General features: G+C 47.3%; 1 protein-coding gene and 1 pseudogene across 1 annotated transcript; one reads left to right on the top strand and one right to left on the bottom strand.

The window, feature by feature from the left end:
- Positions 1-4,595: 4,595 nt before the first annotated feature.
- On the top strand, positions 4,596-6,392 carry TRABD2A (TraB domain containing 2A). Its single transcript, XM_077134738.1, is given in 6 exon segments — positions 4,596-4,601; positions 5,708-5,759; positions 5,762-5,914; positions 5,917-6,045; positions 6,048-6,090; positions 6,092-6,392. Coding segments are annotated over 6 exon segments (549 nt in total). The 3' UTR covers positions 6,258-6,392.
- Positions 6,393-17,847: 11,455 nt separating this feature from the next.
- Positions 17,848-18,240, bottom strand: LOC143661260 (leptin receptor gene-related protein pseudogene; annotated as a pseudogene).
- Between the last annotated feature and the right edge of the window lie 1,777 nt (positions 18,241-20,017).

Genomic DNA, 20,017 nt, shown 5'->3' with positions numbered 1-20,017 from the left:
ATGTTCTTCCTTGAACTACAAATGTATGTCAGGATTATCAGTGCTAATAATAGGGTGGTATATGGGAAAAATACAACTAATGCAAACTATGGACTATAGTTAACAGAAGTAGTTTAAATTCTCTCCTCAATTGTAACAAAGGCGCCACGCCAAGGCTGGGTCATTAATAGGGCGTACAAGGGGAAGGGGTTTTCCCTTTTTGGAGCAATGAAAAAAAGTTCTCAAATTGATTGTAGTGACGAATGCACAACTCTGATTAAACTGAAAGTCACTGATGCTACACACTTCGGATGCATTGTGGGGCGTGTGAGCAAAACTATTTTGTTCTGTTTTAAAATAGCCTTTAACCGGTTTCTTTGGTCTATTTCTTTCCATGAGGAGCTGGCTTCAGAATTGGCACCTAAGGGCCCTTAGGGCAGGAGCCAGGAGGTAGTCCTGGGGCTTCCCTCTCCCTTCTTGCGGGCTCACGTGGCCGGCTGCTGCCCTGGCAAGGTTTGGCAGAGCGCGGGGCTGGGGCGGCAGGGCGGGCCCCACGTGGCGGCTGGAGCCCGGCTGGCCTTGGCGGTGCCGGGAAGCGGCTGCGTCAACTGCAAGGGGAGCAGACCGGTGTTAGAGGGCCGGAGGTGGCGGCCCGGGCGGGCCCTGCACCCTGCGGCCGCCGGCTTGCCAGGGCGGCAAGAGGGCATGCCCCAGTCCGACCGGCCCGCACTCCCGCCCGGGGTGGCCACAGCTGCCACCCTGCCTCGCTCCCTCGATCGGCGGCCCGGGCTTCGGAGCTGCTGCGAGGAGGGCGAGTGCCTGGAGCTTGGTGGCTGCTGCCTACCCTCCGCCTCCTGCGAGCTTCAGCCCCGCTCGCTGGGCACTCCTCGGGGATGGGCCCCGTAGTGCCCCGGGACCCCCGGCCATCTCCCCGGGGCTGGGCTCCCTGGTTCCGGCGGGGGCGCCGCGCGGGACTGGGTCTCTGGGCCTTCGCCCTCTGCCTGCCCGAGGGTGCCCCGGCGGGGTCCCGCCCGCTGGTTTCTCTGGAGCAGAGGTTGCGGATTCCCCGCAGGCGGAGCTGGGCGGGGACTTGGCCAGGTGGCCTGGGAAACTCGTGGGGCCTGCCCTACCCTGGCGTTTGCTTTCTTCTGCTCTGACCGAAAATTTAAGAGTACCCTGCAGCCTGTGCAAGAGGTGGCCTGAGGGAGATGAACTGCCTTGTTCTCCGGCATCAAGAAACTGAGTCCCAGAGAGGGCGTCCCCTGGGCTCCTGGTCCCCGCAGCGCATCCTCCGAGTGGCCACTGCCTGCCAGCCTGGGCGCCTCCTGAAACCCGCGCGCGGCGTTCGGCGGCTGAGGGCACCGGGGCTAAGGCGGCCGCGCCACCTGCCGGGGTCCACCCAGCCCATGGGAGCCCCAGTGGGGCGGAAACCCGGCGGGTCTTGCGTCTCCGGACCTCTAGTCAACGTGGCCCTCTCCTGATCACAGTTCTTGACTTCAGAATTTTCTGTCCTCTTTTCTGAACGCGGTGGCCCTGTATGCCTTCCCACATTTTCTCCTGCCTTTCATAGAGACCTTTCCTGATTACCCTACTGAAAAATATATCAGCCCTTTCCTCCCACCACTCCCTTCTGGCTTTATTTTTCTCTATAGCACTTTACCACCATCTAATGCAATGTTTTGTCTATTGCTGCTCACCCTCCCCCCCCCCCATGTTCTCTTCCCAAGGGTTGAGGTTTTTGTGCTTTGCTTACTGTTGCATCCCCAGCGCCTAGAAGAGTGACAGATCATAGTAGATGCTCAATGAATAATTTTGAATGAAAAGGGTAAACTAGAGCCAACTTAACTTCAGTACCATTCTAGCTGGTCTGCTGAATAATGCTCTCAGATCATATCTGCTAAAAGCACAGCTATCGAAGACCCTGGGATTCTAGGATGGAGGGAGTCGAAGGGTGCAGGGTCTTAGAAAGTTCACCCACACTAAAGGAGCTGTCGTTGTGCTTTTCTTCTGTTTTACTCTGTGGATTGCTCCAGTGTCTGTTAAACTCCCAGTTTGATTCCCATTTGACAACTTCTAGCTTCTTATGTTTCAGTCACACATGACCATTTCTTTCTCTTTGGGGTTGGTTGCAGCCAGGCTTAAAAGGGGCAGGTTGACAGTTTTTGTTTCTTTTACATTATCATGTCATTAAAACATGTAGCTCCCTCTGGTAACATATAACAGTCACAATTACAGTGAAGTAGGGTAGTAGAGAAATGTATGTGTGTGTTTTGTAGAGACCGGCAGCCCCTTCCCCTTAGGGTGGCAGTAGAGGGAGGCAGAGGCAATTGCCCCAGGAACAGTGGGGCTGGGGGCGGACCGGTGTGTGAAGACTCCCTAACTTGAAGCCCCAGGATGCTGTGTTTTCAGCATCCGCCCTGCTGAGGGCATGCCTGGGAGGGCAGTGGCCGTTGCCGGCACGGGTCCTGGTGCACAGCCCAGGAGGCTGGAGGCCCGCTTCTGATGGGAACAGGACTGCATCCTTGGGAGACGTCGCGATAGGATGGGAATTCATCTCTTTCAAAATCACTTTTTGAGCTCTTGAATGTAAGGCAAGAATTTCACTGTTTGGGAATATGGAAGTGAGGAAGATACAGCCCCTGACTTTAGGAAAGTTGAAAAACACCCCCTGAAATAAGAGAATGGGGAAATGTCTTTCCAGGCATTCACTGGCTTTCCTATGTATTGATCATCCTATTTAAAAATCACACTTGCCCTCACCCCATTCCCTCCCCAGGACCCACCCCCTTCCCAGTACTTGCTCTCACGTTCTCCCTGGCAGTTCCCACCAGCAGGGCGTGGTTTTCCTTCCCTGCCGTGCCCTGGCGCCCCGAGCAGAGCCTGGCATGCTGTGGACACTGAGCAAATATTTGTTGAGCAAATAACTGTCGAGGGAATGCAGTGCAATATTCTGTGTGAAATGCTTGGGTGGTGCCTGGCTAGATGCCAGGATATGCGTGTGTTTTTTCTTTTCTTAAAACCTGAGCAGTTTTCAGTGAAAAGATCATATATGACCCCATTTCTAAACTAACGCTAATTGAAAAGGCAACAATAAAATACATAAAGATAAAATAAAAAGGAAGTAAATATAGTTTAACAGGCTTTATTTCTGGAGAGAAATGCGGGTATTTTGAGGTGGGATGGGACATTGGGCAGATTTAAGTGTGTTGGTAATAACAACCAACAAACACAACAAAATAACCCTCCTCCCACAACTGAGTGGATAAGCAAATGTGATATACATATACCCTGAAACATTATGTGGCTACAATAAAGAATGTAGTTACGAGACAGGCTTGAAAACCTTCTGCTGGGTAAGTAAGGTACACAAGGACAAAAATTATATGATGTCACTTATAAGAGATGACTAGAAATAGCTAATTCAGAGATAGAAAGTAGGTTAGAGGTAACCAAGAGTTCAGGAAGGGAGAAGAGGGAGTGTTTGCTTGGGGAAAAGAAAAAAAGCAAACCTCAAACAACAACACCACCCTAATCCCGCAAAACTATGGTCCTGAGAATAAATTTGTTCAATATCAGGTTCTCCTCATAGATGCCAGTGAGTCAAGTGCCCCTGGGTCCAATAATGTTTTGGAAGCTGTTCAGAAGTTCTTAGGTAGATGGCCTAGAAGTATAGGTTAGAGTCCAATCATCTCACCATCAGGACCCCTTTTATCAGCAGCTCTGGCCCCTAAAACAAATTGACCAACCAATTCAACCTATGCTTTGAAGGCTACCTCTAGCAAACCAGTTGTATTTGCTGGTAATCACCATTTTCTTACCCATTTAAAATTAACCAAAGGCATAACTGTCAATTTCAGCTTTTGATTAGCATCTAGTCAGCCAGTGTCTTTCTACCAGGTTGATCTCATTTCTAACCGATAGTGAGACTTTGATCGCTTAATCAGACATGGCAGCCATTTCTTGGTAGATAAACAGTTTCCATTTGGCTTTTTGAAGTATTTAAATACTCTCTGGGGCTCTCATACCTTGATAAGAAGAAGCCTGGGGGTAGAGACCTGGTGGGTGATCAACCTCTTACTAGTAATTCAACAATTCATAGATTTTTATAATCCTTCTAAACAACATCCTCTCCTTCCTTTGTCCATTCATTGAACAATTACCTGTCTTACTATAACTTTATGATGGACACTGGGGACTGGGACAGTTTACTGTCTCTCTTTTACAGATGGGAAAACTGAGGTGCAGAGAAATGAAGTGGCTTTTATAAACCTTAATGGGCTAGCTGAGCTAGAAGCAGAATTTAGTCTCATTTTGTCCAAGTAGAGCATTTTTTTGAAAGGGTGTGTGTGAGCAGAACTGTAATTTAAGTGCTTTAGAACTGGGATTTCTAGTTTCTTTTGAAATGTTTGTCAAGGAGCATCTGGCCGCATTGCTGTGTGGCAGGCACTGGCTGAGGCTGCTTAGCCAATACCCTTTGTGTGCCTCTTTGCCCCCCCCCGTTGTCACCTCCCCCACTGCCATCTTCCCCACTATCACCTCCTCTCACTGTCACCCCACCGTCACCCTCACTGCCACCTCTCCCAGTGATACCTCCCTCATTGTCATCATGCACCGTGATGGAGGTACCCTACCTACTGTCAGCCCCACCATCACCTTTCCTCACCGTCACCCCTTGCACTGTTGCCCCCTCACTGTCATCTCCCCCCACTGTGACCTCCACCATGGTCGCTCCCCCATGGTCACCTCTCCCACAGTCACCCCCCACCATCACCTCCCCCACTGTCACCTTCCCCACTGTTACTCCACAGTCACTTCCTGCATTGTCTCTCACACCATCGCCTCCCCCAATGTCACCTCCTACCCCACTATCATCTCCCTCACTGTCACCTCCCACCCCACTGTCACACCTCTCACTCTCACCCCCATCATCACCTCCTACTCTCGCCCCCACCATCTTCCACCTCCACTGTCACCTCCCCCACTGTCACCTCCACTGTGACCCTCACTGTGACCCCCACTGTCACCCCCTCACCATCACCTTCCCCATTTTCACTCTTCATTGTCACCTCCCCCATTATCATCTCCTCCACCTGTCATCTGCACTGTGACTCTCACTGTGACCCTCATAGTTGCCCCTGACTGTTGTCACCTCCCTCTCACTGTCACCCTCACTGTCACCTCCCACCCCACTGTCACCTTCCCCACCACCACCTCCTCCACTGTCAACTTCTTCCCCACAGTGGCTGGGCTGGGAGCCAGGCATTGGAGTTGTGAAAACTTTGCAGGTGATTCCAGTGTATAGCCAGAGTTGAGACCTTCTGCCTTTGGGAAACTTGGATTTGAGATACAAAGAAGCAGAGAACATCAGGTTTTCCTGGGAGCTGAGTGTGCTCCTTAGGGGTCCCTCACTGGGTACCAGGTATGGCCTTGAGCCCCCCTGAGACTTCCCATTTTACTCCTGCCCATTTCATTCCATGGATAGGCATGGGGCAGATTCAAAGCTGGGATTTGCCATTGCTTTCTTACTTTAATAACCATTTTGATGGAAAAGTCAGAAAAGGATGCCAAAATACAAAGCTGCTCCGCCAGGTGGATTCACCTGGACACAAAAGTCTCAGAGCTCTTCGATAATTTTTCTCCTGGATGTACTCTGACTCTCTAATTCATTTTCTCCCCTCCTGTCCCTGACCCTCATATTATATCTTGATGTGGTCTCTCTTCCTTTTAGCAAAGTGAGTTGAATTCCTTCTTGTGGATCCTAAAGCGAGACCCACCGTCTTACGCTTTGGCGCTATCTACAGCCCAACCACCCAGGCCTGGGACTTCATCCATTTCACCTTCAAGGAGGCTTTTTAACAGAGCTGCGTCCTGCATGTCGAGCTGGGCCTCACGGCCCCTCGCACCGCCTCGGCTGCCACCAGCTCCCAAATGCTGCCGCGGAGGTGCTCCTCAGGGACAGCTAGTGCTTCGCCAAGTGCCACCAGCGGGATACCAGGCTCAGACCAGACGGGCAAAGGCCTCTGGTCGATTATCTCTTCAGTGCTATTGCATGAAACTGGGGGTGGAAGAGCCTGTCTGGGCAATGCTCATGGTCACTTCCCTGTCCAAAGTGGCTCCATGGAGAGCCTGTCTCACACCTGTACCTTGCCCAGGAGGCCAGGTGGCTGAGCAAACAGACAAGGGCAGTGGAAATGGTGGAAGAGCTGTGCCATCTGTTGAGTGGGCTCAACTTTTCACAGGTGAGACACACGGTGCTTGAAAGATTTGGTGGCATATGAGAGTGGGGGAGAATCTGTTGAAGTGCAAGAAAGGAAGTTGACCAGAAGCATGGCTTATCTAAAAATTTTCTTTGCTTAAGAATCAGTATTCTAACTTTTTCAGTGGCTGTATCTAACCCAATGTTTTGAAAAAGAAAGGTGCTTGGGGTTTTGATTTAAAGACTTGTTAATTTTGACCTATGGGTCTGAAATCTGTGAGCGTTTTAGCCTCAGCAAAAGCCTTTTTTTCTACTTCCAATGAGAAGTAAAATATTAGCTAAGCAAGATATCTTTGTAGGAAGGCATGTAGCACCATCTCTTAGGATAACACATTTAAGAGATGCATAACAGGACTATAGTTACAGAACTAGAGCATCATGTTGATTTATAACATGCTCTTAAGGCTTATGTAGTTATTTAATATGGATAAACTGTTTTTGAAAACACCTTGAAGTTAAGCTAGTGAGGTTAGAGTTATTTAAATTAAGGAGAAAATAAAGAAAAATAAAGAAATACTTTTAAAAGTATAGTACCCCCACGGCCACCCCACCCCAATGTTTCATTTATAGAGGTAAACAACAAAAGGCTCACAGCTTGTGCTGGTTTGAATCTGTTGTGTACCCCAGAAAAGCCATGTTCTTTAATCCTGATTCAATATTGTTAGATGGGACCTTTTGATTAGGTGTTTTCCATTGAGATGTGTTTCCATCCATTTAAAGTGGGGTACTTACTAAAGTCCTTTAAGAGGGAAACATTTTAGAAAAAGTGTCAGAGCTGACAGAGACATTTGGAGATGCAGAAAGAAAATGCTCCCTGGGAAGCTGTTTTAAACCAGGAGCCAAAGGACCAGCAGATGCAAACCATGTGCTTTCCCCAATTGGGCTTTCTTGAGTCGAGGTATCTTACCCTGTGTTCTAGTTTGCTAGCTGCCAGAGTGTGATACACCAGAAGTAGAAGGGCTTTTAAAATGGGGCATTTATTAAGTTATAAGTTTACAGTTCTAAGGTGGTGAAAATGTCCAAATTAAGGCAAAACTATGAGAATGTCCAAATTAAGGCACCAACAAGAGGTTGCCTTCACTTAAGAAAGGCCGATAAAGTTCAGGGTTTCTCCAATGTCTGCTAGCTTTCTCTCCTGGCTTCTTGTTTCATGAAGCTCACTCGGGGGTATTTTCCTTCTTTATCTCCAAAGGTCTCTCTGGCTGCATGGGCCTTCATGGCATTTAAGCTTTTCCCAAAATGGTTCCCTTTTAAAGGGCTCCAGTAAGCAACCCCACCTTGAATGGGTGGAGACACATTTCCATGGAAACCATCTAATCAAAAGTTACCACCCACAGTTGGGTGGGTCACATTTCCATGGGAACAATAAAAAAAAACTCCCACCCAGCAGTATTGAATGAGGATTAAAGGGCATGGCTTTTCTAGGGTCCACAAATTCAAACCGGCACACCCTGGTTGCCAGTTTGGACATTTTTATGACCTTAGAACTGTAAACTTGTGACTTAATAAATTCCTTTTTTAAAAGTTGTTCCATTTCAGGTATATTGCATTCCAGCAGCATTTAACGAACTAATACACAGCCTAAGCTCAATGGCTTTTTAATAAATGCCTATGCCATAGAACTGCCATTTAGATCAAAATATTAAATCTTTCCATCAGAAAGTTGGTGCAAGGTTTTTATTGCAACACAATTATGCAGAAAAGTGCACTTGATGAATTTTCACAGTGAACATAGCCATGTGTTCAGCATCCAGGCCAGGAAATGAAAGAAACACCAGCTCCCCAGAAGCCTCCTGGTCCCCTCTTCCCCTCAAGGATGACATCAGCTATCCTTGAGCCTGAATTCGCTTGCGTGTTTTAGAACCAGAGATACTTGGAAGCATGTGGTGTGTGCCACCTAGTGCTGGATTTCTTTTGGTCAGCGTCCCGTTTGTGACACACCTGTGTTACTGGGTGAAGTCCACCATTCATTCTCATTGCTGTATAGACTGTAGAATTCCATCAGATTTTGGAGGGTGGAGTTTGACAGTGTCTACCTTCTTGGCAAGTCTAGAGAGCAGTGATATCATTTGCCCTTGCTTTGATTGAAGATGATCCCTAACTCACTCATCAGGCCCCTTACTTCTCCTGCCCGTTTGAGAGGTGGCTGGCTCCTTCCTCCTTGTTCTCTGTAGCTCCAAAGACAGATGCCAATGGGTGCCTGATTGTGTCATGAGAGGAGGGGCCGACCAGGCCCCTCGCTGACTCCTGAGCTTTCCCAACCTGCCACAGGGAAGGCACAGTGAGCTCTTGGAGTAGCCTGTGCTCCAAGGGCCCTCCCAGCGATGTCTTGTATTTGTAGGGTGAGGGCAGCTTGATTGAGGCACCACTGAGGCCAGGCTGGAGGGCTTGAGAAGCAAATCGCTGGTAGAAAAAACACTGCATCTGGAGTTAGAATTCCTGCACTGTCACTCACCAGTGTGTGACTTTGAATCATTCACTTAACTTCCCTGAACTTTAGTGTTCACATCTTTGAAATGAGGATGATAATACTGGCCCTACCATGCCATAATCAGAAGCAAATAAAACAGTTCATTGGAAAATAGTTTATAAATACTCTACAGATAGAAGGGGGAGGGCACTGATATACTGGGCTAACTATGAATTGGTTCTCCTTGGTAGTTTTACATTTAGTCCTTAAAACCTTTCAGTTATGCAGTGTCATCCCCATTTTCTTGTTGTGGAAACTGAGGCCCAGTGAGCTTAAGAATCTTGTCCCTAATCACCTGGCTAGTGAAAGGAGGAATTTGGGTTTCATTCCAGGTGTGTTAAAGTTCATGGTGATTTTGAGTTCCCGACAGGATTTTGGGGTTTTTGAGACTTTGAAGTTATGAATTGCAGCAGAGGGCTCTGGAGTATTCCATCCAAGCCATTAGCCTCTAGCTTGTACTCACCCAACACTGTACCTTATGCCCAAATGCCTAGTTAGAATTACACTGTGGAGCCACTAGGCACTCATTTCTGCCCTTTCTTGTGTAACTGACAACTGACCTCACGTCGCCTTTTCTCTGTTGACTTGCAGTGCTCTTTGTTTTAGCATATCAACATCACACACACACACACACACACACACACACACGCACACACATTTATTCTGTTTCTGGGCTTTCCATTTTATTCCATTGGTCTATCTGCCTTGTTCTGTGTCAGGACCTCTCCCTTAATGGCTGCAGCTTTATGCAACATTTTAATTATTTGGTAATAATGTCACTATCCTTAATTATTTAAAATAATTTTGGTTATGATTTTTCTAATATTCAGATGAATTTGAGAAGAATTAATATTTTTCTTAATATTGTAATCATACAGTCTTTTTGTATTTTGTAGAGTTCTCAATTTCAGTTTTGCTTATCTCCTAAGTTTTTTCATTATTTTTAATATAAATTTTGCTGGTGGAAAGACTCTTTTCCCATTATATTTTCCATTTAATTACTAACTTTTATATATTAATTAATTTAATCATTTAATTGAAATAAGGCACTATAATTATTTTTTTCTGTTGATTCTCCTACATTTTCTTAGTGAGCACACATATAACTGATAAATAATGATTTTGCCCATATTTGGTTACTCTCTCTCGCTCTTCTTTTTTTTTTTTTTTTTTTGTCTTATTGCATTGACTCAGTTACCTAAAGCAGCATTAAGGAGTAGTGGTCATAGAAGGCATCCGTCCATGTCTGTTTCCTGACTTTAATGTTATTTCATCCCTGACTTTAATGCTATTTTTATTAAATATAATGGTGGTCGTTATTGATCTTCATAATGTAAGTGAAACGTACTTGACTTTCTGTTTTACTAGGAATTTTTTCAGGAGCAATGGTTGAATGGCCTCCTTTCCTTTCCCCATTCATCCCTCTCCTACAGCCTGAGAATGAATTGTTCCCTTCAGCTCACTTGATTTGGCATATGGGAAAATTCCTTTTCTTCTTGGTTTCCTGGAGATAATTTTTTTTCCAAAAACACTAAAGAAAAAGAGGACAAAAGCATAGAAATGGAAGGGTTAGCAGAGTTTGCAAATAAGAGGCCAGTGAACTGAATTTGGCTTATAGCTCTCTTTTAAGTGGTTAGCGCAGTATTATTATTGTTTATTTTTACTTAATGAATCAGTTGTCCACATTTAAAACTTCAGAAATATCTCATGGATAAAAGCTTGGAATCTCTTGAGCTATTAGAGCTGCATTCCCACATAGCAGCAGTTGGCTGGAGCTGAGTGCTGACTGCCCCCTTAGAAAGGGCAAGTGCTGTCCCTCTGGCTGGCCACAGTCCCAATTCTGTCTGCTGCCCTTCACCTCACCCTCTTTTCCCCTTTCCCCCTTGTCTGCCTGGCCCTGTAGGCTTGGAAACTCAACTGGTGGAAAGCAGGTCCCTGAATCGAGCTTAAGTCTGGGACAGTTTTGACAGTGACAGACGCTTCCTTCCTGTCCCCGGATTTGAGCACCCTAGGGCAGTCGCCCCCTGACTCCACTGGCACGGAATCGGGTCACGATTCTGTTCTCTCTTAGGCCAAAGCTATCTTCCATGTGGCCATTCCCTGTGTAAAGAATGCAAGCAAGTGGGAGGCTCTGCAGAGCAAGTTCACCTCAGAGTCTCTTCCAGACATGCCCATCCGCACAGGTAGCTTCTCATCAAGAAGTGGGTTCCTCTAGAGGGATGGCCTTGGGGACCCAATAACATTCATGGGATCTGAAAGCTGAGATGATGCAGCCGACAGATCTGGGTTTGCCCTCCGCTTTCCACATGCAAGGCCTGGGTCTTTGGGCTTTATGTTCCCCAAGAGGCAGGTGGACGTAAAAGTCTTTGCAACCCCCAAAGTGCTCTTCAGACGATGCTTACATGCTCTTATTATTTTAATTGGTGTTGTGCAGAGAGCCATTTGTCCTTGTTTACTGTTGCCAACAGATGGCACTAACCTATTTCATATTTGCCTTTTCAGCTATCACCATTGGCAGCAGTAGGTGTCATTAACAATTTTTGCTCTTCCCTATCTCTGAGACCCTAACAACTCCCTCTCTTGGTTGAAAAGACTGGTTTTCTTTTCTTCTTTTTTGACGCGGTGAAACCTTGTGCAGTGCTTTGGCCCAATGGACATACTGCTGGGTCTCGTGGAGGAGAGCATTTCTTGAGCTACAGTTTTAGGGGGTTGGGGAAGGGGGGATTTTGCTTCTCTGGGGCAAGTTCTCTTTAGTTTGGTCAATCACTGAATACAAGAAGCGACTGGACTCTGGGAGGAGACACGGGTCATGGGCTCAGGGAAGCTCCAGGGCAGCGTGGAATGGCAGAGGAGCTCCTGTCCCCTGGAGCTGGTGGTCTGGCTGGAGAGGCAGGGAAAAGTCCTAGAAAGATGCCAGCCCTCTCCCTCTGGCTGGGTGGATGCTGGAGGAGAGAGAGAAGGGGAGGGGCAAGCTGGCCAAAGAGAGCCTCCTTGGGGAGGGAGGTCAGATTCTCCCAATAGGGTGTGGGTCTGCCAGGTCCGGACAGTGATCCCGGGAATACCTCCTGATGCTTGCTTTGCAGTTCGTGGGTCTCTGGGCATTTTCTTCCATCAGTGCCTTGAGTCTTAACAGCTTCATAAGACAGGCTGGCTGGCAGGTCTCTGGTTCCAGACGCCGAAGTGAGAGTGTGGGGGCATCAGTGAGCAGAGTCCCTCGGGGGGGGTGTGTGTGTGTTTCCTGTGGGGTTAACCCCAGAGAAGCCGAGGGCGAGACAACTTGGGGTCACAGTGTGAGTTAGTGCAGAGCTGGCCTGCACTCCCAGACCTGTTTTCCAGCCTTGTTTTGTCTCTCAGCACTGCCATCTGCCAGAATTAGAACTCGGATTTGCTGCAGGAATGCCCTCTTCCTAGTCATAAATTCCAATGAAAGCAGGAGGTCTCACCTTTGTGAAATTGGCTGCGATGCTAATCAGTGACTGTGCCACATTTTATGTGATTGAGATGGAATGTGCTTAAATGTGGAGGTCTGACATTTCATTGATATTCATTCATTCAATTTTTCATTGATAGGTCTGGCTTTCACTTTAAATATGTGTACTCTCTGAAAGGAGACTGGTTCCTAAACATGGGCAGATTTGTTTGTGACCGTATAACACAACATCCTTGTGACCTCTGTAAGGTCGGTGTATGCAGCACATACCATTCCTTCTGCCTGGAACCTTCCCTGCTGTGCCCCTCTGACGAGTGGCCAACTTGACTTGGACATTATTTCCTCTGTGATGCTTCCCCAGCCCAGAGCTGACTCCTCTGCTGTCTTCTCAGTGTCCCTGTGCCAAGCCCTGCTGGACCCCTGACTTCTGTTTCCCCTGAAAACCCCTCCCCAAAAGCTGCAGGTTCCTCAAAGCTGGGCAGTGTTCTCTTGGTTCTTGTCTGAGTTTGCCACATGGTGGGTTGGCTTGAACAACAGGCATTTATTGTCTCATGGCTTCAGAGGCTAGAAGTCCAATCGTCAGCTCTCGAAAGGCCGCACTTTCTTCTGGAGTAGGTGGAATTGGGGTCTTGGTTTGCTGCATGTTTCAGGCTCCTTGCCTTGCACCTCTCCTCCTGTCACGTAGCCATCTTTGTCCTTATGTCTCTCCCAGTTCCTGCTGACTCTGGCTTCTTGCTCCTCCCTGCGGTGTTTCTCTGATTAGACGCTCAAGAAAATAACTGTGTCCAAATTCCTTCAGCTTATAAAGGACTCCAGTCATATAGCTCAAGGCCAGATGAGTCACACTTTAACTAAAAATGACGTCTTCAAAAGGTCCTATTTATGATGGACTCACACTGATTGGGACCTGAATTGAGCAGCATCTTTCACTGGGGTACATAATTCATCCTAGCACAGCCTTTGCATCCTGAGCCCTCTTCTGGTGGCCACTGTGGGCTGTGTGAACGTGTGAAGGTTGGATTTCCACAGACACAGCTTGGAAAGACCAATGGGAGATCTGTGAACCTGTTAGTACTTGGCTGAAAAAGGACACAACACGAGGTGTGTGCTGAGGACTTAAAAAAACTACACACATCCTTTCTAACAGCCGTGCAGCAATAGAGCTGGCCTTTTAAAATTCGCATTAAGCCCAATTTGCTTTTATCTCATTCTTCTTTTTTTTCTTTTTTCATGGACAGGCACTGGGAAGTGGCACCGGGTCTCTGGCACAGCAGGTGAGAACTCTGCCACTGCGCCACCATCGCCCACCCTCATTCTTTTGCTTTTTAGCATTCATTTTCTGACATTGTTCTACAGAATTTTCTTGTTCTCCTGTGCAGCTGGGCTGCAGTGCTGTAGTCTCTTTAAATGTCCTCAGAGCCAGTGACATCAGTTCCTCGAATAAATCTCACCTTTGTTTTCACACAGAGCTTCGACACAAATGTTATGGGGGTAGTGGTGGTGGGCTGCCTTCATGAATTTGGGAACCCTGGGCTCTGTCAGCGGTCTTCTGGAGCATTTCTTTGCCTTGGCCATCCCTTAACTAAATTCCTTATTTATTTATTCTTTTACTAGAAATATTAGGTTCCGGAGCATCCAACATGGGTGTTAGTTCTGTGCTCCTGGGAAACAGCCCCGCAGCTCCTGTGAACAGCTTGCCCAGGGCTTGCAGCTTCTTTCCTTTCATTCCCAGGACATGTTCCCCAAGCACCTGGCCTGGGTGAGGCCCTCCATTTCTTACCGAGGGGTTCAGACACAGAACAGGCGTGGAGCCTTCCCTGGCTCTGGGCTGCTCTTCTAACGTCTAAAGTGAACTTTTGAAAAAATAAGTATTTTTGTACATAAGCATGGCCGTCTTTAGGGTTCTAAGAGGAGCTGAAGATCAAGGGCTCCCGCAGCCTGATTTCTGCCCCAGACCCCTGCCTTGGACCCCCGAGGTGGCTGTTGGTGTCCTAGCAGGGTGCCTGGTCTCCGTTGTCTTTCCCTCTAGCCCTCCTGGCTTTTGCATTTGGTGCCATCTTCCCTCCTGTGCCCTTTGCATTCACAGTCACTTGGGGTTTGAAGGGGAACCCCCGAGGGGCTGTGATACCCTACTGGGCCTCCCCACACCCATGCCGGGTGGGGACGGCGCTCACACTGAGCCTTGGCTCTCGGCAGCTCATGCGTGGTGGGGAGGGATGGGTCTCGGTACCTCGGGGTAAACATGCCAAGTCAAGGAGCAGTGGCTTCTTGGTTCTAGTTGGTTGTTGCCATGTGGAGATGTATGTATTCAGAGTTGCCAGACTTTCCTATTTTTTTAAAGAGAAGCCAGAAGTCTGGATTTTTTTTTTGGCATGTGAAATATCCTGGTTTTTAATGTTGGTAACTAACAAAACAAAACCCCCCCAAAATAAAAACAAAACCCACATTGTGTCATACAAACAAAACTCAACCATGTAAGTCATTAGCACCACCGCTCCCTACCTCGGATGTGGAATGTTCTGGCTAAACCAGTGGTTCTCCAAGTGCGGTCCTGGTCCAGCAGCATCACCAGGGAACTTATTGAGTAGCAAATTCTGGAGCCCTAGCGCTGAAGGAGTGAATGGGGCTCTCTGGGGAAGCCCTTAGCCAGACCTCCAGGTGTCGCCAGGGTCTGCCAAGTTTGAGCACCAAGTCCCTAATCTCGTCCCTCATCTTTCTCTGAAGGTCACCTTGGGTTGCAGTGGATTCAGAAAACTCCCTTCTTCCCCGAATTCATGGCTTCTGCCATCCATACACCCTTTTGGCAGTTGCACATTTGTTGCCTTGTGGTGGCTGTTGAATTACGAAGCTTATGAGCTAGTTAATTCTTATATGGGTGTTTAGCTTTTGATGCATTTGTTTCATCTCTTGAACTCACACGAAAACTCCTAGAGAGCCAGACTTTCTGACCTTTTGTGAGTATGGGACAAGCCAGGTGCCTTGCCCATGTGGATATTTAATAATCGAGTACATTTGAGGGTAGCTGTTTCCTGACTGCTCAGTCAGGCTGTATTGTACTGATGAACCAAAATCATAGTTTTACTCTGTGCTCTTTGCTTCCACTGTTACCCTGACTCTTCCCCTTTGTTAATCTTCCTGGAGACCTTTCCTTCATGTCATACATAACCGCAGCATGCCGCAAGCATCTTCTTATTAGGTGATTCCAAATACACCCTATGAAGGCAGGCAATGGCCAGCCTGGCAGGCTGTGGGGTACCTCTCTTTCTTGCTAGGGGGGTGGTTTCTGATTCTGAGGTGCGATTTTATAACTTCTCTTCAAACAAGCACCATGTAGATGGAAGCGCTGAGAATGAAGGTGTGCCCTCCCCCATTCCCTCCAAGCAGCTCTGGGGTGCTGGGGGCAGCGGAAGTGATTAACGGGGGTGTGTGTGGATGGATTCTGGGCATGGACTTCTCTCCTCTTCCCCTTCTCTGGGGCCATTGTTGGGGAGGTGGCCATAAAGGAAAGTGATTTGTGAGGTGTGCTGGTTTAAAACTGTTATGTACTCCAGAAAAGTCATGTTCTTCTAACCCAGTCTTGTGGGTACAGACCTATTTTGGGGTGGGACCTTTTGATTAGATTGTTTCCATGGAGATGTGACCCCACTCGTTCAAGGTGGGTCTTAGTCCTTTTACTGGAGCCTTGTGTGAAGAGAATAAAAGACAGAAAGCAGAGAGAGCCCTGAGGCAACACAGAGGGCAGAGACGTGAAACCAAGAGACACAAATGTTTGGAGATACTAAGCTCAGAGATTGTCCCAGAGCAGCTAAGTGAGGACCCTGGAATCAGAAGCTGAAGCCAGAAGCTGGAAGGGAGGGACAGCAGACATCGCCATGTGCCCCCCCATGTGACAGAGGAACCTCAAATGTGACTGGCTTTTTTTGTTCTGTTTTGTTTTTTGTGTCAAAAGTGAAATTTTTTACAATACAATAAGTACAAGTGTTATTTAAAATGATGGTTAATTTATAAAGTATCTGTTAATTTTCTGATATAAATATTAGAAACAACAAGTTTAACAATTCTATACAGACATAAAACACTGAAAAAGTAAAGTCATGCACAAGGCCAAAGAAAACTTTGCACATTATCCTTTTAGGTATCACATTTATCTTTTCCTGATCCCAGCACTATAGCAAAATATGAAAGGGTTGCTACTTACCCAGATTTAGACCTCAAGACTAAGTGTTTTGAATGTGTGTCTCATCATTTTTAAACAATGTATAAAAATCATTGGTTATAGGAGGGTGCAAGGGTAGTTCAGTGGTAGAATTCTCGACTGCCATGCAGGAGACCGGGGTTCAATTCCCCGTCCATGCACTTCCCGAAAAAGAACAAAAAAATAAAAATAAAAATCATTTATTATATTCTGATCAAGTGGTTCTGTTTCCCATACTTCCATTTCTCAATAGGTCTTGGTCATAAAAATTAATTGTGCCAGAAAAACTGATTATAGGGTTCAGCATGAAATATATTCCCAATGATTCTTTTAAAAGTGGCATGAAGTTATAAAAGAAAAAAAAAAGTCCTATAGGACATGAAAGACAATAAGTCCATCAAAATGTAAATAAAATCAAGCAGCCCACCCTCTGTTTGCTGTCTTGGCTCCATGTGTCTATTACAGGAAGGAGGAGAGAGAGCCATTAAAAAGCAGGACAAATCAGAACTGCAGGGGGACGGGGTGGGGTGATGTAGGAAAAGAGCTGGGAACAAGTGCCAGATTCTAAAGGGAAATAAAAAAGTACTTTGCCTCTACTCTTTCCTATCCTGCTAGAAGCAAGGACTGGTTCCAGCCCTGCCCCTTTCTTGCATCCTCCCAGGGCTTTCCAGCTACTCTGCCGCCCTGCACTGTGAAACAGCTACTCCTTTCAAAGGGGGAGAGGCCACATCTGTTCCCGAACAAGAATCCTTTCCATAAATGTGAGGAACAGTCTGCATATTATAGATTTGAACATTTGGCAAATACCAATCAGTATCCAGACCAGGCCTCAGAGGGCAGGTAAGACAAGTTTTACAAATGAGCAACTGATTCCCTGAGAGGTTAGACAGGGTTAGACAAGTGGCTCAGCCTGGGGAAGACAAGGAGGCTAGGTGTGCTATCTATCCTTCTACTGCAGAGCTTCTCAAACTTTGATGTGCATACAATTCACTTGGGATCTCATCAAAATTCAGTGGGTCTGGGATGGAGCTTCAGATTGTGCCTTTCTAATAAGCTTCTCAGAGACGTATGATGCTCTTGGTCCATGGACCACCCTGTGAGAAGCAAGGGTCTACAACACGCAGAGGGAGCCACTTCTGTCTTTCTGGGCCATAAACAAATCTCTCAAGTCTTAGGCAGAACTGAGACCTCATCTCACGTTACCTGCCTACCTAAGCTCCTCCTCAGGGAAAAGGTCTTGATGTATTGCCTAAGTGAGCAGCTTTCTACCAGCAGGAGCACGGCTACATCAACGGTCAAATGAGTAACTTAACTGAACTCAAGCAAATGGTGGGGTCTGTTTGCTAGGAATAAAACTAAATTTTTTACACATTTAGGTCTCCTTAAAGTGAACATGATATAAAGGTATTTAGAAAACGGCACATTAAATTTCATAGTAAAATGCCACATGTGCACAAATATATATATATAGTATGTATTCTAAGACATTCAACATATTGTTTCAGAATAAAGTGCTCTCACTGCTCCCAGCTAAAATCATCTCCTCTTCCAAATACAAAAGAAAAACCTTGAATTGCAAGGAAAATGACTGCCTTGCCAGCCGGCACAAGGCCACAGCTTCCCCATTTGATCACAGCCACGCAAGCAAGGATAACAGAAAGTCCAAGGGCAGAAACAACAATTCTGGTAGTGGAGAAATATGCCAGTTCCCGACAGGCACTACTTGTCCCATCAGAGTCGTATGTGGCTCTTTTGGCAATGAAGTGGGGAATGGGTGAGACGGCATGAAGTATCAGGACACACAAGGGCCAGTAAACACCATAACCCTCTAAGGCACATCCCAGCATAAGAGAAGTCAGTCCGATAGCCCCCCTGAGGGATAATGCCGCAAGAGCTTTAACGCCCGCCATGGCTCCCGAGCTGGGGCTCAAGCCGCTTCGGTTTCCTGCCCCGGCCCCGGCGCCCAATTGGCCTTTCTTGAGTGAAGGTATCCTCTTGTTGATGCCTTAATACGGACATTTTCATGACCTTAGAGCCGTACATCTGTAATCTAATAAATCCCCTTTGTAAAAGCCAATCCATTTCTGGTATATTGCATTCCTGCAGCTTTAGCAAACTAAAATATGGGTATAAACATATCTTCTAGATACTATTTAGATTCCTTTAATAGATACATTAAGATCTGAGTTGGATTCTCAAGGGAAGGTTGGGATTTAGGCAGGCAGGAAAAGCAGAGGAAGACACTTTTGTGGGCTGCAGCGTACCTGCCAAACGGTGGCAGTCAGTTGTGGCCACATGAAAGTTTTGGTGGGGAGGGGTGTGATGGGAGATAAGGCTAGGGAGAGCTTGAAGGTGAGGCCAAGTCCAGGTGTACTCTGGGCTGAAAGGCAACCCAGGTCTGATTTAAGGGGAAATGAATGCACAGAAAGCAGCATTGCGGGAGGTTGCGTCTTGTGGCCTGGACTGGGGTGCAGATGTCAGGTGGGGCTCAGGGATGAAAGGGACTGCATGGCAGGCTGGGGAACGGATGGGTATAGGACATGAGGCATCGAGGAAGGCCCTTTCTACCGTGAGGACCTAGTGGACTGCAATGTGAGTCCCTGGGAGTGCATCAGCCAAGACAACCCAGCCCTGCAGCCTCAGCAGCGAAGCATCTGACAGAAGGCAGTGGAGACAGCAGGACGTTCTCCTATGCCTGGGCAAGACTTGACCATCACTAGAGCAGCCTGGTTCCAGCAGAGGGAAGGGGAAACTGTGGGGCAAGGGGGGGGTGGGGCACTGCGGGTGTGGGCAGACTGCCTCTCCGGGAGAGCCCATGGGTTGGGGACTCTGGCTCGTGGGTGATGGGAGGCTGCACCCAGGCTGCGGTTCTCACCTGCTTGTGTAAGGGAGGTGACCACTCTTTTGTGACACTGATATTTCCTTTTCTTTTGAGACAGATGTGGCTGAGCCTGCAGGGGTTGGCTGCCTTTCCCGGACGCTTACAAGCAAACCGGGCTGATTACTCATTCTGTTTCATGTTTTAACAAAAGCCAGCAGCACCCACAGAGGAGACTGTGGGTTTGTGCCAGGTGGTGAGGAGGCCCGCCCGAGAGACTTGAACTAGAACTGGGTCCCCGAGTTCTTGTCTGATCTGCAGGGAAGGGGCAGAAGTGCACCTACAGCTGTTTTTTTTTTTGCGTGGGCAGGCACTGGGAATTGAACCCAGGTCTCCAGCATGGTAGGCACTGCGCCACCATTGCCCACTCAGAAACGCTGTTTTTTTTTTTTTTTTAATGACTCTCCTTCGGCATGTGAAGTAGAAGAGAGGCTCTTGGGAATTGACAATGACTTGAGCCAAATCGGAAAAATAGCCCATTCATTCCTGTTTCTCAATCAGCAGGGCCAGCTGAGGGGCAGCCCGGTCCTCTGAGGAGAGAACAGGAGAGCACTCACGATCTGCTACGGCGATTGCTGGGGACACCACTGAGACCTCAGAATTCTGGAGAAAAGCAGCAGCAGCAAGTTTAGGAGTCGGGTCTTGTCTGGAAGCTACAGAATATACAACTAAAATGATTTGAAGGAGAGTGATGATAGTGATAAAAAATCTGTGGCTTTGTGGCAGTAAGGAAACACTCCATGGGGACAATCCGACACAGTGATAGCAGCCAAATAATCCAGTGGCTTCCAGGGACAAGGCACTGAGAG

The sequence above is a fragment of the Tamandua tetradactyla genome, chromosome 17 (genome assembly GCF_023851605.1).
Source record: "Tamandua tetradactyla isolate mTamTet1 chromosome 17, mTamTet1.pri, whole genome shotgun sequence".
Classification (NCBI taxonomy): Eukaryota; Metazoa; Chordata; class Mammalia; order Pilosa; family Myrmecophagidae; genus Tamandua; species Tamandua tetradactyla.
Note: the sequence above shows the minus strand (reverse complement) of the source record. Positions and strands in the feature narration are given on the sequence as shown.